Source organism: Xenopus tropicalis, chromosome 4, assembly GCF_000004195.4.
Source record: "Xenopus tropicalis strain Nigerian chromosome 4, UCB_Xtro_10.0, whole genome shotgun sequence".
Taxonomy (NCBI): Eukaryota; Metazoa; Chordata; class Amphibia; order Anura; family Pipidae; genus Xenopus; species Xenopus tropicalis.
In genome coordinates, this window is record NC_030680.2 from 19,622,058 (window position 1) to 19,647,769 (window position 25,712).

The following is a 25,712-nucleotide window of genomic DNA, read 5'->3' on the forward strand; positions in this document are numbered from 1 at the left end:
TAAGTTTGCCCAGGAGCAGTCACCTATAGCAACCAATCAGCAGGTAGCATTTACTGGTGATCTGTTTAAAAGCAAACATCTAATTGGTTGCAATGGGTTATTGCTCCTACTTAGTGCTTTTTATTACATATGGGGGCAATTCTTTACCTTTTCTCTCTTTCAGTCGGTAAAGTATTAAAAAATGTGTTTGTGATTCTGCAACCTAACTACCAATACATACTTGATGTGAGTCACTGACAAACTTTGCCTGCTCTTATTGGCTGATTGCAACATTAGTTAGCAATGTGCAATGCACCACTGACTATTTAGCATAGTTGGGTTATTTGGAGCAGAAAAAATAACATTGGTTACTGTACCCTAACTATTAAGGATGCACCAAACCCACTTTTTTGGGTTCGGCCAGACCCCCGAGCCCACTTTGACGCATTCTGCCCAATCCCGAACTGAATACGAAGGGTTAAAAGTTGCAGCATGCGGCCAAAATTCCCCCCCTACCATTTAACCCTTTCTGAGTGGATTTGGTTTCGGCCGAATATACGGTCCCGGCCGAACTGAATCCTAATTAGCATAAATTTGCATATGCAAATAATATTCGGGAAGGGCAGCACGCTGCAAATTTTAACCCTTCCCAATCCTAATTAGCATATGCTAATTAGGATTCGGATTCAGTTCGGGATTCGGCAGAATCCATCAGGGGGGGTTCAGCATAACCCAAAAAAGTGGGTGCGGTGCATCCCTAGTAATAATAATAATCAATATTGGAATTGTTATTATTATTATTATCCACATCCGCTACAGTTCGGGTTCATAACATGAACATGAGCCTTTTTATTTTTTAAAGTGATTCTTTTTTTGAAAAGGTCTAATATATATATACTTCATATCCCTTCAGGTGTTGCTGGACTACAACTCCCAGAATTTCCAGAGGCTTTTTGTCACTCATTTTTAATTTTTTCATAAATATTGGAAAATGTAGAGGAAAAAAGTCTATTTACATTTGCCCTTCTATATATTAACCAATGGCTTGTAAGTAATGGCTGTGCGGCGGTTCCCTAATAGGGATGGCCTTCTGATCCTTTGTCTTGATGGGAGGGCTGTGATTGCACTGCAGACAGAGAGGGCTGCTCCCTGCTTGCGGTTTATACAGATCAGATTTAATGCGTGAGGATTACTCCGTACCCAGTCTGTGCCGAGGATGACTGCAGTGCCTTGGGAAATGGCTTTGTTTCACAGCTGAATGATCTAGAGCATGAATCCACGCTCAGGTCCCTCGGTGCTTGCTCAGCCTAAACTCCCAGCAGGCTAAGCTAGCCCTCACAAGAGCTGGACTGTAGGATTCGCAAGCTTTGGAAAGATAAGCATTTTGACATTCCTTGTCTCTAGATAAATAGAGTTATGTTCATGCAGGGTTGTTATAATCCTCTAACTACCAGAAGGGTCGGTAATGCTACATAATCCCCGCGCGCTCTGTCTAGTTAAAGAAGCTCTTACATAATCTTCCATATAAGATTTAGAGTGAGAAAAGACTTAGCATCGCACGGAGAGGATACCTACCACACTGAGCATTCATGCACTTCAGAGATGCCCCCAGTAGCTCCCCATCTTTTCTAACAGTCACAGTACAAGGCCGATTAGTAATGAATTTCGATGCACATTACATGTCATCTCAGAAACCAGTGCATTCTGCATCAGAATGTAATAATTAGCTCTGTATGATAGGTTCTATGATAGTAATATCATTTCCGGCAACCCATAAGATTGGCTTAAAGAATAAGTAAACCTAAAATTACTCTGCACAGCCCTAAAATAACATACCTTTCTCCCTGGGTCCGGATTTATTTTGTTTGAATTACAGCTCTTTTACTGACTTCCTTGTCTAGTGTGAAGCTCCACTCCTTTTTGCTTTCTGAGCACTCCTTTTCTCTTTGACTATGATGACCTCAATAATGGGTTGCTTACTGCACATGGCTGATTGATTTTATTTGGTGCAGAGGCAGTAAGCATGTCAGGAAGGCACCTCTTTGAGGTCTTCGTAGTCAGAGAAGGAATGAGTGCTCAAAAAGCAAAAGGGGGTGGAGCTTCACGCTAGACAAGGAAGTCAGTAAAAGAGCTGCAGTTCAGCTACTTGTCTTAGAGAAATGTCTTAGAGAAACCAAATAAATCTACATGTAGGGAAAAGTGTATGTTGTTCTGGAACTGTTTAGAGTAATTTTAGGGGATTTTAAAATAGGGATGCACCGAACCCAGTTTTTTTAGTTTGCCCGGACCCACCCTGATTGATTCTACTGAATCCCTAACCGAATCCTAATTAGCTTATGTTATTTAGGATCGGAAGGGGTTAAAAAAATTCCCCCTGATCATTTAACTCTTTCCGAATGCTAATTATCATGCTAATTTATGCTAATTAGGATTCAAATTCAGTTCGTCCAGGACCGTGAATTCGGCAGAAACCAAATCCTTCAAAAAAAGCCTGGATTTGGCCTGAATTCTGAACCGAATCCGGGATTATGTGCATCCCTTTTTTTAAAATAAAAGGCTTTCGTATCCTTTAACATCCGCCCAGAGCACACTGAGCATGTGCAGTGTCACTGACACTTACAGTGCACCTATTGGTACAAATTCTGTACTGGTAGAAAGCGCAGGCACGTTTTTTTTCCAAAACTATTGCTTTCCCTAACCCAAATGCAGGCTCTATTAGCCTGCACGTCTGGTGGGGGAAACAATATGAGGGGATAGGTGCCCTTTAAAATATTGCCTAAAAAGATCCAAGATGGGGAGCTCTTTTGAACAACTTAGAAGGCCTGGATCATTACTGTTATAGGGCTGATGAACCTCAATTCTGGTACAGTCAGTTCAGCATATAAAATACAGCATTTCTACCAATATTCATTATTAGGCTTTAGTAATATGATGCACAGAGACTTGGATAAGTATTTTCATAAAATAGGTGCTCTATGGGGTCACCTACTATAATTATAACCCCAGGGTTCCATGCCCTATTTAAAAAACACCTGCACCCCTAGTTTTTATGGTTATGACACTCATTGGTGACTCTTATTGTTATATAATACAGTAGGATACATTATTCCCTCTATAATGTACAGTAGGATGAATGCCATAACTAAAGCATATAATATGATTTTATATTTGTGTCAGGCCCCCAGAGTTGGGTAACGGCTGATTTAGCTATGAAGCTGCCATTCCTATTGCCCCAAATATCAGCATTGCTTGTTATTTTTGGCAAGCCGTGAGAGGACCATACAGAGGAAATGAAATAGTAGGTATAGAAACGTACTCTGCATGGTACCGCAGCCCATTTAGTGTAATGACGTGAGGAAAAGATGCAATGGAGATTACCATTCGGAATTAATTAGTCTGGGACTGAAAAGTGTAGTAAACTATAGGATGTCCATGTTGATTAAATTAGAGGGAACGAGCCTTGGGAGAAGAATAAAACATTTTAGATCTGAACTCACTCAAAGCTCTGGTGTCTAAGCCATAAAAGAGAACCACAGTAGTGTAATAGATAAACTGTCTATTACTGGGCTACAACTTCTAGAATGGCCCGTGAGCCTTTGTGGGTCAAAAACATACAGAGGGGCTAAGGTTGTTCACCCTTGGTGCACCTTCATTCGTAGACACTGACATTTTTTCCTGGTTTTGTCATTCTAATACAGGTATGGGACCTGTTATCCAGAATGCTCGGGACCTGGGGTTTTCTGGATAAGGGATCTTTCTGTAATTTGGATCTCCATAACTTGAGTCTGTTAAAAACCATTTAAATATTGAATACGCCTAATAGGATTATTTTGCCTCCAATAAGGGGTAATTATATCTTAGTTGGGATCAAGTACAGGTACTGTTTTATTATTACAGAGAAAAGGGAATCATTTAACCATTAAATAAACCCAATAGGGCTGTTCTGCCCCCAATAAGGGGTAATTATATCTTAGTTGGGATCAAGTACAGGTACTGTTTTATTATTACAGAGAAAAGGGAATCATTTAACCATTAAATAAACCCAATAGGGCTGTTCTGCCCCCAATAAGGGGTAATTATATCTTAGTTGGGATCAAGTACAGGTACTGTTTTATTATTACAGAGAAAAGGGAATCATTTAACCATTAAATAAACCCAATAGGACTGTTCTGCCCCCAATAAGGGGTAATTATATCTTAGTTGGGATCAAGTACAGGTACTGTTTTATTATTACAGAGAAAAGGGAATCATTTAACCATTAAATAAACCCAATAGGGCTGTTCTGCCCCAATAAGGGGTAATTATATCTGAGTTGGGATCAAGTACAGGTTCTGTTCTAATATTACAGAGAAAAGGGAATCATTAAACCATGAAATAAACCCAATAGGATTGTTTTGCCCCCAATAAGGGGTAATTATATCTTAGTTCGGATCAAGTACAGGTACTGTTTTATTATTACAGAGAAAAGGGAATCATTTAACCATTAAATAAACCCAATAGGATTGTTCTGCCCCCAATAAGGGGTAATTATATCTTAGTTGGGATCAAGTACAGGTACTGTTTTATTATTACAGAGAAAAGGGAATCATTTAACCATGAAATAAACCCAATAGGACTGTTCTGCCCCAATAAGGGGTAATTATATCTTAGTTGGGATCAAGTACAGGTACTGTTTTATTATTACAGAGAAAAGGGAATCATTTAACCATTAAATAAACCCAATAGGGCTGTTCTGCCCCCAATAAGGGGTAATTATATCTTAGTTGGGATCAAGTACAGGTACTGTTTTATTATTACAGAGAAAAAGGAAATCATTTATAAAAATTAGAATTATTTGCTTATAATGGAAGTCTATGGGAGATGGTCTTTCCGTAATTTGGAACTTTCTGGATAACGGGTTTCCAGTAAGTGATCCCATACCCATAGAGCCTATTATTTGACCTTTGCGTTATCGGTCGCTTGTATTGCTTCCTCCATAAGTAGCAAAATAATGGTATTATATTGGCCCAATTTGGCCTATTGTGTAGGTGGCCAAATAGGGCACAGATCTGTTCATTTGGCAACCTCACCAAACGATTGGATCTGACAGTATATGGCCAGTTTAAGCTTTGTTAGTGACATACATGATCAGCTAATTATAAGGGTGCAGAGAGCTTAATGTATCTGCATATTTGTGTTTATAAACTCTTTCAACTGCCTTATATATATAAGCTCTACGGGGCAGGGACCTCCTTCCTACTGTGTCTCATACCACGTGGCACTTATTCCCTATATCACTTGTCCTCCCTGTGTGTAATTTTGTATATTGTAAGATTTACAGCGCTGCGTATCCTTGTGGCGCTTTATAAATAAAGTTATACATACATACATATATATATATACTGGAACAAGGACAGCACTCCTAGGTTCACTCCAGATGAAGGTTTCTGTGTGAGACCGAAACGTTGAGTAATAAACCTTTCTATTTTTGCATTTACATTTTGTTCATAATTCTTCCATTTCTAGGAGTGCTGTCCTTGTTCCGGTGCGTTTTTTCATTACTAGCACCCAGGTTTTGTTTCTGCAAATGGTGTGCACCCTTTGGACTATTTTATATATATATAATCATCCATAGATGGCAATGAAACTATGTAATGATTTCAGAATCTATGACTGGTCAGTCTCATGTCCCACCGGGGTTACCGGGTTATTTAAAGAAATTAAGGATGCTTCTAATTAGTGTAAGTGGCAGGACTGCACTGCTTGCAACTTTTGCAACTCTTCTTGCTGGATTTTCTAGAGGTGTTCCCTGTTTTTCACACGATATGGTTCCTTTACATGTAAACCCCCAAACACACAGCATGCGTGAATAAATAGCTGTTAGGCAGGAGAGCATTGTGTGCTGATAAGGAAAGTGTTTGGAAGAAGTAGTTAGTTCATGGAGAACCAGGTGACCTTTAGAACTGGCAGGTCTCAGAGGCAAACAGGCTGATATTGCAGAAGCTGAACCTTAAAGGGCAACTAACACCAAAAGAAGAAGGGACTTAGTAATTACTTAAATAAGAGAAACTGTGAGCTGTAATTATATAACATATAAGATGTGTAGCAGTGGAAGATGCCATACAGGCTCCTATAGGAGTTTTTTTATGTAAAAGTCTTTAAAAATTCATGGTTTTTATCTACAGCCGCACCTATACTTCATCCAAAGGGAGATATTTGGTCAGTGTTTCCTCAATGCATAAGTGTATCAAACATATAGGCACTTGACTGCACCCTCTTATCGGGGGATCTTTTCTCTGATGGAAATAACCTTAGTTAGTAGTAAGGTTTCTGGATAGGGATGTCCTGCGTGAAGGTGTGTGTTGATCTGTCATTGAGGACCTGCAGTCCACACAGTGGAATTATGTTGATTTGCTTGACCTGCCCATTCCTCTACTGCTCAATGGTGGACTGTGCTAAGGTCTGCTTACCTTCTCCAGCCCCGCCAATGGCTGTTGGCTGGGCTACAGAAAGTGAGTGCACTTTGAGCATGGTCCACCAATGAGTAGTACAGGAATGGGCCCAATATGAGGCTTTTTGCATATAACTGGATCACAGATAAGCCTGGAGGGTGTGGGATCAGATAGATACATGCAGCAGTACTGTCTTATCTGGTGAAGAACTTGAGGACCACACAAAGCAGATTTTCAGCTGCAGTTTTACCCATGTTCCATTATCCATTTGCTCATTTGTGGCACATTTTGTGACCTTGTCAAAAACAATAGGGAACCCAAGATAATGTTAGACTATTACGTGGGGTCTTGAACCCAGTAAAGCCTCATTTTATCAAAATTGCATTTCTTTTCCATTCTGTGCTGCATGGAAATGAACTATGAAATGTGATACCCACTCTTGTGTGACTGTTGCTCTCTAGATGCTGGGATGGTACCGGTTGTTGTGTTCTCTGTAAACGGTGGTGGTTATAATAAAATCTGGAACTATTTTACTAATAAGGAATTTATTTCTGCAATGTGCTGAATTTAAAGCATCTATAATAATAAATATAAATAGGAAGTTAACCTAATCATGGATTTTTTGTATTGTATATCCGTTTTGTTATAGACAGATATACATTTGAAAATATACATTCAGTTTTTTAATATTCTTGCACAAATAAACCCGCTCCCATGTATTTCATTATGACTACAATTAAATCCCCACCATAACTTTTATTTTTCTTTTCATCTCTGATGTTTTGATTCTGTACTTTGACTACGTGTCTGTATTGTAACAATCGATTTATTATCTCCCCTGCAGGGTAGACCCCATCCCATATGACACTCCCAAACCAGCCGGCCACACGCGTTTTGTCTGTGTATCGGACACCCACTCCAGGACAGATGGTATCCAGATGCCGTATGGGGACATCCTACTTCACACGGGCGATTTCACCGAGCTGGGCCTGCCATCTGAGGTTAAGAAGTTTAATGACTGGCTGGGTAAGGCTTGTGCTTACTGACCCCAATTAACCTTCTATGGCCGTGTCTACTTATTGTCATGTAATTGAATGTAGACACTTGACACTGCTTTGTTTCCAGGATCTTTTTATGGTTTCTATGGTTACTCTTGGATGGATTTACAATTAAAGTTGAGTTAACGTGAAATACTGGAGGTGGGGGGGGGGGGGGTCTTAATAAGGAATGTAATGCCGCTCCTTTTTTAAAAAAAATTCATATGCAATTCTTACTGAAATGTCTGTAGTTTGTCATGTTTGTGCCTTTTTTGGTTGTAGAGAACTCTTTTTTGGGGAATTAACAAACTGGCATTGATGCTACTAAAAACCAGTAGACCTAGATTTTGATGTTCTTTTGTCCCTTTTATTATTACATGATGAGAACTGCCCCTCTCTCCTGCTTTCTGTACAGTTTGACTACTTGTTTTATGGTCCACCCAATTTTGTGGTCACATCAAGCAAAGGTCCAGTGTCTTGGATGCCAAGTTAACTATCCAGTATGGCCATATAAATATTATTCTCAACACTGGCTCTGCAGGTGCAGTCTTTTTATTAGTTATATTATATTAGTTATAGCCTTTATGGTGTAAGATAATCTCATTTGAAAACTTCCCAAGGTATCTCACCTCCTGTAGATCCCAATTCAACTATCCCACCTGGCCATTTAAGGGCCGCGACACACGGGAAAATTAGTCGGGCCGCGACAAATCTCCATTGACGTGGGTGACTAATCTCCCCGTAATGCCATCCCACCGGCTAGAATGTAAATCGCTTGTGGGATGGCATACGCGGCGTCGCGAAGTTGCCGGAGTTCCCTCTCAAGGTGACTTTGGCAAATCGTGTGTAATAAAGGGGGGAACCTTTATTAATATTAATAATTTGTATTAATTGACATTAATGACAAATATTAATAAATATGCAGGATCAATGATTAAACCTTCTGATAAACTGTTAGTGAGCAATAACTTACACACACACAAGTAATAATAGAATCAAATAGATTTACTTATCTTAGTATGATTAGTTACAAGTATAGCCAGTTCTGTATCAATTCAGCACAATCGGGGAGCCCCACAACCTTTGGCGCAAGACCTTCAGGTTCCCGATAACCAATCGATGATCCAATTGTCCCGGCACTCGTTCAGGAGTCCTAGGCGAAGCTACTGACCCATGGTGGAGGCTCCTTTTTATACTAGAGTTCTTAGCAAAACCCCCAACACCAAGTGCTGACTTGTGTACAAACTTTTGTCATGAACAAAATCTATTAACTAGACTTTGTAGAAGGCCTTATTTGTTGCTCAAATAAGTTGTACCTAAAGTGTATTGTCTATATGCTGTCTGTTTGTTTATTCCAAGGATATTTTCTGGGTAACAATACCTGTGTTTACTGTTTACCCAGCAATATACAAAAAAACAAAGACATTGTACCTTGAACACTGGACAATAGCTGTCCCAAAATCTGCTGCTTTAACTTGACTCAAACCTAAGATTTGATTCATATGTCAAAGCAGATGTATATTGTAAATCATTATAAAATCAAAATAAAATCCACCATGCTACATCGTGGTGCCGCCTATGCCATCCCTCCGGCGATTTACATTCTAGCTGGTTCTGCAGGTACAATCTCAGCTATAGCCATCTTGGTTTAAGATACTCTAGTTTGGAAATCTGTGGATAGAACATGAGGAATTGCCAGATTTTGTGTGTCTCAAGCTATCTAACTGCATGTGGATCCTAACTTAACTATTCTGCTGGCCATTTACGGTCTCACCACTGGCTCTGCAGGTATAGTCTCCATTATTGGAACCTGTGGATAGAACATGATTATTCACCAGAGTCCCATATCCCATATCGCCGTTTAAGTTCTTATTCTGATGAATGGCTTGGGAGGTGCCATCATGGTGTCTGACACTCTAGAAAACATGTGGGTAGAGACTATGAGGAACTATCAGGTTACTCAAGCTAACATGTTCTGCTCTCACGTCTGTAGATGTTTGCACCTTCTCAATGATGCTCATCATTTGTTATGTTATCTATAATTATTGACTTTTGAACCCAACAATTAGCTGCTAACAAACTGCCTATCACAATGAACTTTTCTTTAGTCATGTGCCATGATTTTTTGGAGAACATGTCCTATTGCCATTCCCTCCTTGTTCTCTACAGTAGATAAAAGGACATCCTTTCTCGCAAGAAGGAAGTTCTGTGTCAGAAACAACAAATTCATTTGGCCCCTGCTAAATTTATGTACTAATATCCATAATTCAGTTGAAGTGGTAACATCTCTAATGTCAAGGGAGGACTCTGATGGTGTCACACTGGCCTGTGGCAAGATTCTTTGCAACTTTCAATAGAGATAAAAGAGGTTTTAGGTCTGTAGTGTGGGCAGCAAATACCAGATCTGCTCCTGACTCATGGGAAAATGTAATGTTTACCAATATGCTCTTCCCCTTCAGATGTAAAAAAATATATTTTAGCATTTAGCTGTCCTTGAAGATAACAAGACTATAAATAACGTACAGCGAATAATTACACACAGGGCATAGGAATGTCAAAAGTACATATTAACAAAACCTTGGCAAGAAGTGTTCCTACTGCAAGGTATATGTGCTAAAATATACTCTAAAGTTGAGTTTGAGTGGGCTGTAGGGCTGCTCTGAGTTAAAGTAACCCCCCCCCCCCCCCCATCAAGATTGTCCTCAGTGCTAGCATTAACCAGGGTACAACAGACTTTTCTGGGTCCCTTTCTTTATATTATTAAAGGCCCTTCCCATACCCACTGATAGGCCCAGCATTGTTGGATTGTATGGTGTCTAATGATGGTTACTGAATGGTACCTTGTATTGCTTGGTTCTTTTGGGCCAACAATCTGAATGACAACTATGGCTCATCCTCACCAAACCAGCTGTGGTTGACATGGTGAATTAACAGATAATTCTTTTTAATTATAACTTTGAGAAACTAGTATGTTTGGGACATATGTATTGGTCGGGATTGTCTACTCAGCTTGCATGTTCCAAAAATCACTTAGTATGATTTTATTACCGCATATATGGCCAACTTAACTGTTATAAAGCCTTACTGGTGCTATCTTGCCCTACTTTACCTCTTGTTATACAGAGGTTTTACTGAGCCTAACCTATAGCTGCAGAACTCTGCAAAGGCCTAACCACTCACGAGGCCCATTTTGTCTGCTTTGGCTCAGCTAGGGACAGTCTATACCAGTGAACCCCAACCAGTGGCTCGTGAGCAACATGTTGCTCACCACCCCCTTTAATGCTGCTTACATTGGCCTCATCTGGGTTGAAGGCAAGTTTTGGAAGCACAGAGAACACAGTTTTACCCCAAGCCTCCTGCAGGCCAGCAGTCCACATTGGGCTACCAAATAGCCAATCACAGTCCTTATTTGGCATAACCAAAGAACCTATTTCATGCTTGTGTGGCTCACAAGTAAAAAAAGTTTGGGGATCCCTGGTCTATCCGACTCAGAGTATGATTATGTTGTTGCATTACTTCTGTTCATGTGACTATTTGCCCTTATTCAGAAGCAAAGGGCCTTTTTATGTGCTCCAGACATTGCCTTCGCCCTATTGACCTTGAGTATGTTTATATTTCTGGTAACTCCACAGCTAAATCGTCGGGGCCACAATTAATGCCTAATTTTTACTCCCTTTTACAGCGTACTATTTTTAGGTTAATTTTAGCCTGCTGGCATTCGGCTCGACACAGCTCGTTCCCCTGCTCTGATAAATAATCTATATTGGTTTTGCATAAAAGTTTCCAGAGCGCACGCGGAATGACCTCTGTGGTCACTTAGTGACTGGAAAGGTCTGGCGAGATAATTTATTTGCATTGTTTTGATATGAACATGCCCCTTGGGTCTTGTAACGGCAGAGTCACTTGACCTTGGCAATTGTTAAATGCTTTAAGCACAGTTCGTTTAAATAATTGTTTTCATTTGATCTGTAGCCTCTGTGACCCGAAAGCTCAGGAACACGTCTGTACCCAATAAATGATCTTCTAACAGCTCAGTTCTCTCTAAGGCTCTGCCTCGTCTTGGCAGCACAGAGATTACTGGCTTCCTGGCCAAGCTACGTTATGCTTGTTTTTTAACTGGACGCTTTTCTTCTTCATTTTCAGTTGTGTTAGTTCATCCCGTGTATGCAGTATTTGCTATATATAATATCAGATCAGGCAGTATAACGGAACATTTAAGAAGCTGCCAGTGGAATCTTACTGCTTAGTTAACCTATTGGTCACCATGCCGTTACATGTGGATCATCATCTTTTGGTTATTTTTTTTTAAAAATACAGCATTTTGAAGAAATAAACAGAATCATTATCCGGGTCTTCTATGGATGACTTTTTTTTCTAGATATAACTGATTAGAGATAGCCATACACAGGCAGATCTTAGCCTGTGTCCTTCAGACTGTGTATAGGTCCCTCAGACAGACCTCCCCCATTGATATCTGGCCAAATGTTGATCTTCAGGCTTTTTCGTTGGATCGAGGACCACATCGGAGTATTAATGTGGTCCTTGCTCCGACAGCTTGTATCCCCTTTATTGTAATAGGGTTGTTTGGCCCTAGGGCCTGATTACATTGGCACAATATCAGGGGAGAGATCCCTCAAGCAGATCTTCTAGTATATGGCTACCTTAAAGGTGTCTAGGGGCCCCTACAAACAGCATCTTATTGTGTGGGGCCTTCCCAGCTGTCATGTGACATTGGTGTATGGAGACCACGTGGCAGTATTACTGTAGTTCTTTCCTGAGGTTTTTCCATAGATTTGCAGTATGATCTCATCATAGGCCTAAGGGCCCAATTTGGCAAATAGGACAAACATCTATTCCTTTGGCGACCTTTGGCGTTATAGGTTTGGTGTGGGTTGAGTTTTTTTTTGACCCTCACATCACTAATTTTTGGGTGGCTGTACCACTAAAAATTGAGTATTTTAACTTTATATTATTAACTTTAATTTTTATACTTCTAATAAAATACAGGTATGGGACCCCTTATCTGCAAACCTGTTATCCAGAAAGCTCCAAATTCTGGAAAGCCCGTCTCCCATAGCCTCCATTTTAATCAAATAATTCAGAATTTTAAAACTGATTCTTTTTTCTATGTAGTAATAAAACAGTACCTTGTAATTGATTCCAACGAGGATATAATGAATCCTTATTGGATACAAAACATTCCTATTGGGTTTAATTAATGTTTTATTTGATTTTTAGTAGACTTAAGGTATGGAGATCCAAATTACGGAATACCCTTGGTCCCAAGCATTTTGGATAACGGGTCTTATACCTGTATAAGAGTACAAGTGTTCACCTGCGGCCTCATAACAATACATGTTCTTGTAACTCCCTTTTAACTTCTAATATCCTTATATTTCAGCAGGAAAGTTCCATATTCCTTATATAGTTTTAGCAGGGGGTACATTATGCCACTTTTATGTAATAAACACCATCACGCTCAAATACATGTTCTTGGCCTTTGTGCTATCACAAAATGGCAGCAATGATAATGCCGTGACAGTTGAAGCTCATCCGCACTTAAAGCTGCGGGGTAGGATGAGGAGATCAAAATCCAGAAGAGACTTATTGCGCGTAAAATACCGTAGAGGAAAAAGAACGTCACTTTTGAGCTTGCTTTGATTAAGTAGGAGACATTACAATTAATTAAACCGCTGCCTTTGTTCTATGACTCTCAACCATACTTTCTATTAGGAGATGTGGCTCGTACATCACAAGTGTCACAAAGTGTTATCTGCAGGGGCTTAAGTCTAAAATAACTTTTAACCCTAAAATTCGAGTTATAAAATTACAAGGGCACAACTGGCAATTGCTGAACTGTCCTTGAGATCCAGTGTTAAGCTGAAGATGTACGATCTCATTAGCACTTTATGACACCATTTGTTGCAACCTGGAGCAGGGGGTTTTTAGTCTGTTTGAGATGACAGATGTCATGTCTTTGCTGTAGACCAGCAGTAGCACTTACAGCCGTTATCACCGGCCCCACTCCCTCTAGATTGCATATTTAACCTTTGAAACCTTTTGAAATGATAAGTCCTCTTGTGCTGCCAACCTCATACAGACCTTTTTTCACTTTTTACCATTGTCAATGCCCAGTACCATGAACCATTAAAGGTATTTGGGAAAAGATGGGCTCAACCGTGGAACACAGTAAACCTGGAAGAGGTTTAGGACAGTCTGCAGTTTTGGGGGATAATTGAATTTGTGTGATAGGATTGTCACATGGGTTTGATTTGTGGCCAGCGTTTGGTTTTGGACTGTAGAAACCTTTTAAGGTACTGCTCATGAGCTTTACCAGTCATACTAGTGCCACCCATGATGCTCTAGCAGTTGTGCATCATGGGAGAACTCAGTGTGATCATAGCTTTTCTTCACCCTATTGTCCTTACAGGTGTTTATCCACTTAATAATGGCTTTCACTCATCCCCATGTTCTTTCATTCCACCCATGCTATCTTTTTTCTTCTTTCATGACCATTCTCTATTTTCCTATGAAAACAAAGAGAATAAATAGATGGAAGGATTGATTATAGGATGTAAAAAAAAAAGGGGGACAGGACAATCAAGACGTTGAGTGAGGAAGGAGGAAAAGCACGTCTATGAAGATTCTCATTCATCCAGGTCATGATATACAGTATCTAGTAGACTTTCTGAGAAAGTCAGAAAAGTCCAGTTGTTTTATACTTAATTCTACTAGATAAGGAGGAAAAACAGTTTGAAGGCTAAGCATCTCTTCCTTTCTTCACTTCTTAAAGTTTTTTTTTTTCCTTCTCTTTCCCCTTCCTGTACGTTGAACTGTTTCTTCCCTAATTATTAATATTCTTTATATTGATACCAATTGGGAGGCAGTATCATTTTCTAGTGCCTTAGTCTACCCATTAGCTGACATATTATGTTGCCAAGTAAGCAGGGAAGTTCTTAAACAGCTTGTTCCTCCTGTGAGTTAGTCAGACAAGCCTTTCATGTCGGTTGGGTAGACTTGTTAAAGTTTAATTTCAGTCTTCCCAGTATTAGCATTTCTCTCTTCTGTTTTTATATGCGAATGATGAGCTATGGAAACAGAGAAAGGGAATATCATTCCCTTACTCCTATGGTTTGACTTTATTTTGAAAGATTATCTACATCAATTTCTTATACTTTATTAATGCTTGGAGAAAAAAAAATGTTTTTCTTTCAAGCTATGTTAAAGGGGAAATGGCAGAGACTCTCAAAAATGGCACAGATTTCTCAGCAGGTTTAGAGCACAATGGACAGAAAAGCATTTTCTGGTAGAAAGAGGACTCCAGGTATAATGACAAAGCGGGTGGTGTACTTTGCCAATGGGTGTATCACAGAATATGATACTTACCATATCATGCAGGGCATGCAGTAGGTCATCTTGGACCCTTTCTCTGCATGGCATTGGCTCAGGGAGGAAATTTAGGTGAGAATGCAGAAGTATGTATTTTCTAGCTAAGATGCAGGTAGATAAAAAGCCTAGCTTAACCGCCAGTTTGTTAGGCACCCCCACCAGTGAATATTATTGCTAGCTTCAGACCCCATGCTGGTGCTTCTCTTTGCTTAAAACTGCACCTGTCCATGATACTATTATAGGGAACACCACCATCTTTCTTCTGGTCCCTACAAGCCTCACTGCTGCATTGGGTTTCCACTTGTCCAGTTTTGAACCACACAGTCTGGTTTTTAGGCCAGACAGGACTCAGCCTTGATGGAAATGGAAACTAGCCAGTCACTAGCTGCTACATCATAGCTCCACCCCTTGATATTATTGCTCCTAAACATTATCATCCTGCCCCATCACCAGCTCCACCTGCCACCTGCCTGGACCTTCAAGGAAGAGTTGGTGGCCCTTCTGCTGTTTAGAAACTAAAAACTGATGCTCACAACCCAACACAACAAGGATCCCAGAGACTAGCAAGACAGCAGGGCACTTTTTACAATCGTACCCCAGCCCAATACATTTTCAGCAAAGAGGACCACCAGCCCAGGGTCGGAATTTAGCAAATACTATTATAGGGGGGGGGGGGTACCTAACAAATTGGCACTCCTCTGTAATTAGGCTTTTCCTTCTCCCTGAAGGCACATAGAACAGAAAAATCTTCTGAGCTAGACGTTTCTATAGATAACACTGAAAATTCTGAACGTAGAGCATCCAGTGCTCGTTGGTTCACCTCTGCCTTGGGAAACAGTGGACAAAAGCCGACTTGTTAGGGGCCATTCTGAGAAATGAAGGCATGTGATAAAAGGTAGCGCACTGTAAGAATTCCATTTCTAATGAGACCCTCTGTCCATATGGATACATTTGCATAGTTGCAAACAATCGGACCATTGTAAAACGCTATACACCGTTTCTTCGAGAGATAATTAAAGATGAAATGGAAAGAGATTTGATTATACGAAAGGATACGGGGAAAGCAAATAAAGTGTCATTGTGACTGAATAAAAGATTTCAGATTGGCTTGGAGTCGTCGTTATTTTGCTACAAAAATGCACATTTTTTTTCATTTAACAGAATAAAGAATATGTGGAGGTTTAGGTATATTTCATAAACAGAATAAAGGATGGTTTGAGGCTCAGAAACAGTGCCCTAAATCATAAGGGGAGAATGTAGCTTTTAGGAGAAAATAGGATTGTGTGCCGAAGCCTTTTGCTAATATTATTTGATGGCTATAAATGATGTTTGAAAATTTCCTCCTGAGTGGAGCAAATGGAGCTGTGTTTGCAGTAATTGCATTTTCAAACGTTTGCTCTGTCACTCGCCAATATGGACTAAGTCAATCGGAACTTATGATTGCATTGCGCGTCGGGAGGGAAAGCACCATGTAAATTGATCCGGGATACGTTTCGGAGAAAATGGTCTGGAAGTTGGGAAATGGAGACGGCTGTTATTTATTTGCCAGCTTATTGCACAACTTGTAAGCAAGTTATGTGCCGCCGTGGCTTATTCTATTTCTGAAATGAACACTTATCCATGGCCCGCAACTTAAACCTGCATCCCGCATTTTTACTTGCTTTGAATCGCTAACTGATGCAAACCATCTTCACCTCTTGTATCGTTATTGATTGCTTTATATGTTACTCTGTATGTATAAAACCCACTTATTGTACAGCGCTGCAGAATATGTTGGCGCTTTATAAATAAATATTAATAATAATAATAATATACACAATCCGATCTGTGACCCGCTGACCACCATTAAATACACCATTAAACAGGAAATGCTGCAGGCTGTTCCCTAGTGTTCTAATATCTGCATTTTACCCTGAGTGGATACCGAGAACCCTTGTGTGACTTGCCCTTTAAGTTATTGTGGCCTTCAGCATGTTGCCCATGCATTCTCTTTGTAGCGGCTTAATTCATATATATGTATATTTCTTTTAGTGACATAATTTTTTTATCATAATCCAATCCATACAGAATGACAAATAACTGGCCCACTAGGTGGAAAAAGTTTCATAGCGCTGTGTGAGAGCACCTTGACATCCAATCCACACTCTTAATGTTGGGAAGCATTAAAGTTCATCTTAAAGGAAAAGTATAAACCCAGAACAACTACTTAACCAAAAGACAGTTTGTATCATGTTAAGTGGCCTATTAAAGAATTTTAACAAACAGGAATATATATCAGGAAATGTTGCCCTTTTACATCTTTTCCCTTAAGCCGCCATTTTGTGATGTGCTGTGTGCTCCCTCAGAGATCAGCTGACAGGAAATAATGCAGCTCTGACTGTAACAGGAAGTAGTGTGGGAGTAAAAGACAGAACTTTGCCCATTAATTGGCTGATGTGCCCTAACGTGTATGTGTGCCTTGGCTTGTTTGTGTGCACTATGAATCGTATAATCCCAGGGGGCGGCCCGTTGAACTTAAACTGGCAATTTTCCATTTTAGGAGTACCCAATGGCACATACCACTAAAAAAGTATACTTTTATGAAAATGGTTTATTTAGATAAAGCAGTTTTATGCAATATATTTTTATAGAGCTCTACATTGTTCGGTGGTATAGTTTTCCTTTAATGTTAACTTCTCCTTTAAACAAGCTTTTGAAAAGAGCAAAGTGGACACGGGCCAAGCAGATTGACAAGTTCTCTGCCTCGCTGTTATCCACATAGCTGGCTGTAGTCGGCAGGCCATTGCTTGTGCGAAGTCTGTGGCACACAGTTAGCATTAACGCCTCAGCGGCTGGGCCCTATGAAAATTAATGAAGCCTGACGCATAGGGAGTGAAAGGTCACAGCCTGAGCTTCTGTAGCGCTTGTGCTGTTTTGTTGTCAGCCGCCGTGTTAACAAAAGGTGGAGGGCTCCTCTCGCTGTGCTCAGCGCAGCCACTTCACGGGGGCTAATTTCTCTCTCTATTAACCCTGGGAAATGGGGCTTCGTCACACCTTGGAGACTTGACATCTGAAGGCCGTCCAAGCTCTCCATTGAAAAATATTTGCTTCTTGTAGCATGAGTCATAACTGCAAATATAAAATCTGATATCACTCGTAGGCAGGCTGTCCCTTTCGGTTTAAAATGTACAAATTGAGTTTTTTGAAGGGCTATAAAAATGATTGTTAAATATACAGTAAGTCCTGGTATGGAAGAATGCAGGCTGGGAGTCCAAGAGGTATCGGGCATCCAGCGGGGCAGCTACTGCAGTTTAGTGTTTGTTTGTGAAAAATATCTTATTGACAATCTTAGGGGGGGCCTAAAATTATTTATCTGTTGGGCCCAATAAGCACAATCTAAGGTGGCCATACACAGGCCAATTGTAGCTGCCGATATCGGTCCCTTAGACCGATTCTGCAGCTAATCGGCCCGTGTAGGGGCACAAACGACGGCCTGCCCAACCGACATCTGGCCTGAAATCAGGCAGATATTGATCGGGCAGGTTAAAAAATTTAGTCAGATCGGGGACCGCATCAGCTCCTTGATGTGGTTCCCAAACCGACTGCGCCTATTCCGACACTCCAATTCGATTGTTTGGCCCCAGGGCCAAACGACCAAATTAGCCTAAATTCACCTGATATTGCCCACCCATAGGTGGGGATATCGGGAGAAGATCCACTCGCTTGGCGACCTCGCCAAGCGAGTGGATTTTCACGTGTATGGCCACCTTTACACTACTGCCTACTCCAATTTACCATGTCTTTGAAACTCAGACCCAGGACTGGTGGCTTCATACAGAGGGAGCTTCATACAGAACTGTTATGGGAGCCAATTTGACCCCCCCTTCAAAAGTCTTTCCCCCTCATCACCCTCTTCTACGCTACCACCCACTTATCACATCCCCCATCGCCCTTTCCCATTACCCTCCTATTTCTTCAGCCAGCTTCTTGGAAGGGCCCGAATCAAAATAGGCAGGAGAAATATGTGCCTGGCCCCCTCCAGCATTGGGCTCTAGGCATGTACCTATGGTTGCCATCTTTTTACTGTATTATACCAGCCTTCAGGTCAGGGGAAGAAGGTTACAGCATTTGGGGGTGGGACAAAGATGTAACAGGGCAGGGAATTGGGCAGACTGGGCGGACTAGATGTGGGCCTGTGCTTATAAGGAATATTTGGGCAGCAAATAGATTGTGATTTACCAGCTAGGCTGGTATTATGGTGTCACAATAACCGGCTGTGTTCACTTAGGCTGAAAAGCCAGTGAAACCTGTGAAAAGAGGCGTGGCCGGGGCAAGTAAATCATATCAAAAAGAATTTGAGTAAAATATTTACTTTGTTGAGTTTGGGCTTCACTAATAGTAGCCGGGGGTTACGCAGGAAATGATAAATGTGATTGTGTTTATGCTGCCAGTAACCTTGCGTCTGTTTCTCCCTTGCAGGCACCTTACCCTACGAATATAAAATAGTGATTGCCGGGAATCATGAACTGACTTTTGATAAAGAATTCATGGCCGACCTGGTTAAACAGGATTACTACCGGTTCCCTTCTGTTTCCAAATTGAAGCCGGAAGATTTTGATAATGTGCAAACGCTGCTCACTAACAGTATTTACCTGCAAGATTCAGAAGTCACGGTGAAAGGGTTCCGGATATACGGCGCGCCCTGGTAAGTTTAACCCACAGACATCTCTTTCTTAGCCTCGTAAGCTGTTGAATTAATGCTATATTCCCTAAACAAAAAAAATAATTTGATGGTCAAAAGCACTTATGTACCGTGTCCCAAATGTATCTGCTATTCTGGGCATCAATGTGCCATAAATGGTCCTCACCGGGTGTTGGGTGTTTCATGGTTTTAATGCTTTTTTGTTTTAAAATGTATCTGTCTTCGACTCTCTGTTGACTATGTGGGCTACCCCAAGACCTGTGTGGTAGTGATTTGCAGGCCAGCCAGAAGCCCATGTGTTGGGTGGTTTTGGGCCAACCAATTGCCCCCTATAGTGGGCAGGTCATATTTGGCACCAACCTAGCTGCTCTCCAACCCTCTCCACTTTGTCCCAGGTTCTTACAGCGAACACAAATTGTTGATATTATTTATATACTTACGCCTTCCCTCTTTGATGATATCAGAGAAGAGCACTTTGGGTGCAAAAATGACTTTGAAAGAAACTTACGTAAGTTACATATAAACATCACTGACCCCCCAATTAGAATACAGACTTATTAGCACATTAATTATTTTTATGAACTACTACTGACTAGTTATTGGGCCCACAGCAATATAATTGGGCCCCTAAACCTATGCAGTTTACGTAACTTATACATAAACTTACTTAACTTTCATATTAAGCAATGACATCACAGAGCAGGGGCAGGTAGGTGGGAAGGTATTGAACTTAGGGCAAACTCCACTGACCCCCAATAAACTGAATGACTTATTAGCACATCTATCATCTATCAACTCTTGATATAAACTGCTTATTATAGAGTAACATCAGTTGTTTATATTGGGGTGTGACCAACATTTTGGTACTTTGTACTTGTGTTCATGGGGGAGCCCCCATATAAATAACTTATACAGGGCCCCAAAGTTTCTGATGGCGGCCATGGTGGTTGGTAAGGAGGTCTTCTACTGGGGTCAGCAAACACAACCTGTCTGAACCCAGACATTTAACTGGGCTTATGCACCATCGCCAATTGTTGGAATATACCCCACTATGCACTTTTTTGTTAGTCGATCTGCAAAGGGGCAAAAATGCAAGCAAGCTGAATGGAAATGAAAAGAATTGGTGGGCCGGCATGGCACAGTTGTTTGTGAAATGTGCACTTTGGCCCTTTGTAAATTGTACCCTGAGTGTTTTGTAATGGCAGCCCGATTTAATGGAAATGTATCTCTCCATTTGAAGGAAAAGCCTATATTGTGAAACGTGATCGGCAAAGATTTCCCAGATATTCTCCACTTGCTGTAGCATTTGTTCAATAAATATTGTATTGACTATGAGAAATGCACATTAAACCCACAGGAGACAGTGCAGTAATATTGTTAGTATGGATTTAATCAGCCCAGGACCCTGGGAGATTAATAAAGCTAAGTAGAAACCCAGTAGAATTCCAATATCCAGGTTAATAGATGGGGTAAGCAATGGTACGGTAAAGGCTGGAGTATAGAGAGCGTTGCTGTTTTTTCCATAATGAACTCCGTGGGGCTTCCAAGAACTAAAAGAAGTAATATTATTTTACATCATGCATTCCTCTCTATATGCTGAACCTTTCGACTTGGGATCATCTATACGCTTTAGCTAGTAATTTTCTTTTGATATTAAGATGCATTTGGTGGAGCTTTTAAAGACTGGCCTTCATGTCTCTTGGTATTTCATGGAATAGTAATGTAGATTTCAGAGCAACCAGTTGAATATTATGGTGCCTCACATCATGTTTGTTGATGTAGGACACACGCCCAACATCTCAAGTTGGTGTTGCCTTTGCTCTACTCTTATGGCAAGGCCTTCTGCTAGATGTTGAATCATTGTTGGTGAGATTTGCTTCCATCATACATAAGAGATTTGGCACTGAGCAATAGGCCTGGCTTACAATTTATCCCATTGGGTTCCGTTGAGATCTGTGCTTTGTGCAGGACAGTCAATGTTCTTCCATTCTTCTCTGCAAACCCATTCCGTATGGACCTTACTTGGTGCATGTCAAGAATGTCATTTTTTGATGTACCTGGCATGTTAGCAGTGATAGGTCTGGCTTAGATCAGGGAGCCACAATCAGATGTAAAAAGTGTTGGTGAGCCTCGCAAGCAAGAAAAAAGTTCCATGGGGATGCCAAATAAGTGTAACAGAAAGCTATTTCCCAGGTAGAATGAGAGAGGAGATTGTATTCAGTCTCCAGCAACGTAGGCAATGTTCTTCACCCGCAAGTAGAACAAAAGGCCTATAAAATTAAAGATCTAATTAAACAGGCACTTAAACTCTGGGAGAAATTGCACAGAAATTTACCTTTGTTTGGGCTAAAGTTCAATGTGACCAAATAATGCTTTGCCAAATGTAATTCTACTCTCCGGCTTACTGAGCCAAGTGCCCTGCCTTCACTTTCACACCGGCCACATCCCGCTGCTCCCTCGTGGTTTAACTCTTCGGGTGACAGGTTGCCCAGTTAAAACAGGGAAAGTGAAAACTTCTATCTGGTAAACCACTATCTGGTTACTAGGGTAAATAAGACTCTAGCAGCCAGAAAGCTGCTGAAATACAAAAAATGGAGAGCCGCTGAACAACAAATACAAAATAAAAAAATCAAGACAAATTGGTCATATGAAGAATATCTGTCTACATGATACATACAGGAGCAGTAACCCTTAGCAGCCAATAAGATGTTTACTTTTAAACAGGTGACCAGGAAATGCTACCTGCTTATTGGTTGCTAAGGGTTACTGCTCCTGGGTAAGCTTAGTGCCTTTTATTACATACGGGGTATGTATCGTGTAGAATTATGTTAAATCATGTTGAATTATTTGATTAAAATGGAGTCTATGGGAGACAGGTTTTCCATAACAAATATATTATATTATAACAAATAAATAATAAAGACAAATCGCAAAGGTGCTAGGAATAGTCCATTCAATAACATACTAAAAGTTATCTTAAAGATGAACCACCCCTTTAATAGGATTAGCACATTTTCATGGCCCCTTACTGGTTGATGTTGTGAGCTGGGGGTGGGACTGAAAAATGGGCGGGCCTATGACTGCTAAACTGGAAAACCAGAGGAAGCTGCAGGGTTGAAGAGGTAATGGTTGGGATGGAGGCAGAATTGGGGTGGGTTGGAGGCAGAACATTAGGGCTTCGAAATTTACTGGAAATTTAGGGTAAATTTGTAATACTGCCCCAGGCCATGCTGGTATTTTACTAGCTGGGTGGCAACCCTAGCATCAGGTAATGCTAAAGTTCCGGCCAACAAATCTCCCCGAAATGCCATCCCACCGGCTAGAAATCGCCAGTGGGATGGCATACGCAGCGCGGCGATTTGCCGAAATCAGTGAAGTTGCCTTGAGAGGAAACTACAGCGATTTCAGTGCCATGTATGCCATCCCACCTGCAATTTACATTCTAGCCAGTGGGATGGCATTTCGGGGAGATTAGTCTCCTGCGGCAAGGGAGATTTGTCACGGGCGACTAATCTCCCTGTCTGTCACAGCCCTAAGCATTGGCCGCACTTGGGGCTGAATTCATATATAAGCCTTTATACCTCTATGGCAGGGACTGATATACACTGCTCTGATAAGGGCTACTGAAAGTGTTGGCGCTATATAAGTAATAATATTACAGTACAATCAATACTTGGCACGTCCTTGTCACATGTCTCTCTATGATAGAAGTCTTGCCATAAAGCAAGGCAGGAATGTAGCAGAACATCCCAGAATTCACCGTTATCCCTTTAATAAACCCGCTAAGGCTGAGACACGCTAGTGATGGGCGAGAGCGTCGCTATGGGCTGTGCGACTAAAATCAGAGGTTAGTAAGGAAAAGAAAAACCCCAAGCCAATTCTGCGTTATTGCACCAATTTGAGGAAATTACATGTGCCAAGTGCTCCTTCTCTCGGGTCAATCTTTGTTTGGCTCGCTAGGTACTAATTATAGAAATAAAAGCCTTGCCATTCAAAGGGCCCTTTTACAAGCGGGCGAATGAGTGTGTCTGTCCCGCCTGTGTCCGCGCGTGTTTAATACCTAATCTAGAAGAAAACATTTTAAGAGCCCCCCCAATTGCCTCGCTAGGATAAAGAATAAATACACTTTTATTGAGTTATCGGCAACCAGGCTTTTAAGGCATTTCAGAGCCATTCTTACATAGATCGGAGGCCGGGGAAGGCGTGAAGCCTTACAGTGATTCAACGTACGTTTAACTGTGTGTTGGAGGGGGCTAAAAGGTTTACGTCTACTGATTTATTCTAAAGTGGCCACGCACAAAGATCCAATTTGAACCAAGTGAAAGTATATTTGGCTGCCCAAATGGACTAGAATGTTCAAGCGTCAGGCCAGTGACTATATGGGGAGTCCGTCCAGCACTAGACTAGCCGCACCTATGGCTCAGGGTGGCTATCCATGGCTAATGGGATCCATCCAGCTAATCAATATCTGAATGAGCCCCTTTGATAGAATGTGGGAATGTTATAGGGACTTTACATTGTAATCTCCGCTGGGGCAGGGGCTGATGGGAATCTCTGTACAGGGTTATGTTGACTCTATATAATTATAGCAGAATGATGAAGGATAAGGTTTATGAGCCCCAGAGGGGGAAGGGGGGGGGGGGCTTATGTTTGGGTAAAGCTGGCCATACACGTGGCGATCTGATGGTCGCACGAAACATTGTCAGATCCGCCACACACCGTCAGGGCTGAAACAGCAGAAAAGGAGGTAGAAACAATAGGATTTCTACCTCCTTCTGCCGATTCAGCCCTGACGGCAGATTTTGGTCAGGCGCCTTCTATGGCGCCCGATCAAAATTTTCTTACCTGGCCGATCGGCGAGTCGTCCGATATCAGCAGCTTCCTGCGATATCGGTCGACTCGCCGACATGCCATACAGGCACCGAATATCGTACGAAACGAGGTTTCGTACGATAGTATCGGTGCGTGTATGGCCAGCTTTAGGGCTTTAGCTGACTGGTTTAGTTACTATTGGCATGCAGCTAAGACAGGGAATTGGTTAATTAGCTCTTAAAGGGCATGTTTACCTTTGAATTAACTTTTACTATGATGTAGACAGTCATATTTTGAAGCTTTTTAAATAGCAGCTCTCCAGTTTGGAATTTCAGCAGCTAATTGTTGCTAGGGTCCAAATTACCCTAGCAACCAGGCATTGATTTCAACGAGAGACTGGAATATGAATAGGAGAGGGCCTGAATAGAAAGGTAAGTTAAAAAAGACTATTTTGACCCTTTAAGGGCCAGGGATAATAAAGTCTATGGTGCTGGCATTAAACCCCCAGCATGCTGATGTCTTAGATTTTACAGTTTGGGGTTAGACTTAGCTATGTATTTGGGTACAGTGCTGCCCCCTAGGCATTGGACCTCCAAGCACCCTCTCTGGTCGCCAGTTGGCATATGTTCCAATCGTCATGTACTCCCCACTCCATCTCAGCTACAAATCTCCAGTGATGGGCTGATTAGATTATTTTTCATATATAGGAAGCCCAGGGACTGTCCTAGGCTGATCCTAACCTGCTCCCAACCAAAACCTTACCCAACCGGCAGAAGACATGTTAAGATTAGTTCAACTACACTCACACTTTAATGCAAATCCAAAGCTCTGGGGCGATTGACACAGAGCATCGTGGGATCCCTGGAGCTGCAACCTGGTTCAGACGCAACAGTAGATCCTGGGTTCCCCTGCAGCGGTAGGTGCAACTGCTGGAAGGACTGAGTGGAGATAAATATCACAAGTGAGGATATTTGTGAGCAACCAATCAAATCTTTGCTTTTCTTTTAAAATGTGTAAGCAACTGTGTAAATCTAATTGCTGATTGGTTGCTATGGAAAACATCACCGGTGATATTTCTCTCCAGTTTTGGTAAACACGCCCCTTAATGCAGCCAGACGCAGAGCGACTGTCTTACAAGACACATGGCAGGTTCAGTTTCCCTATGTAAAATCATTTATACTTACAGTGCTGCTGCCTGGAGATACTTATGACAGATCAGGCTGTGACGTACAATAGCTATAGAAAGAAAAGCTTTTCTGAGGCAGACAAACAAAACTACTGAACTTTGTATGAATAAAATATGAATATTGAATATGTCAGAAATAACTCGGCTGTATTAAAGCTTGTGTAAAATAATTAGATTTAATAAAAAAAGGGGATAAC

General features: G+C 41.2%; 1 protein-coding gene across 2 annotated transcripts in view; it reads left to right on the forward strand.

Annotated features, from left to right (window-relative positions):
- mpped2 (metallophosphoesterase domain containing 2) overlaps positions 1-25,712 on the forward strand; it is a 97,894-nt gene that overhangs the window by 21,777 nt on the left and 50,405 nt on the right. For both annotated transcript variants that reach the window (NM_001017101.2, XM_012961172.3), the window contains 2 exon segments: positions 7,255-7,436; positions 19,295-19,520. In NM_001017101.2, coding sequence (NP_001017101.1) covers positions 7,255-7,436; positions 19,295-19,520 — 408 coding nt within the window.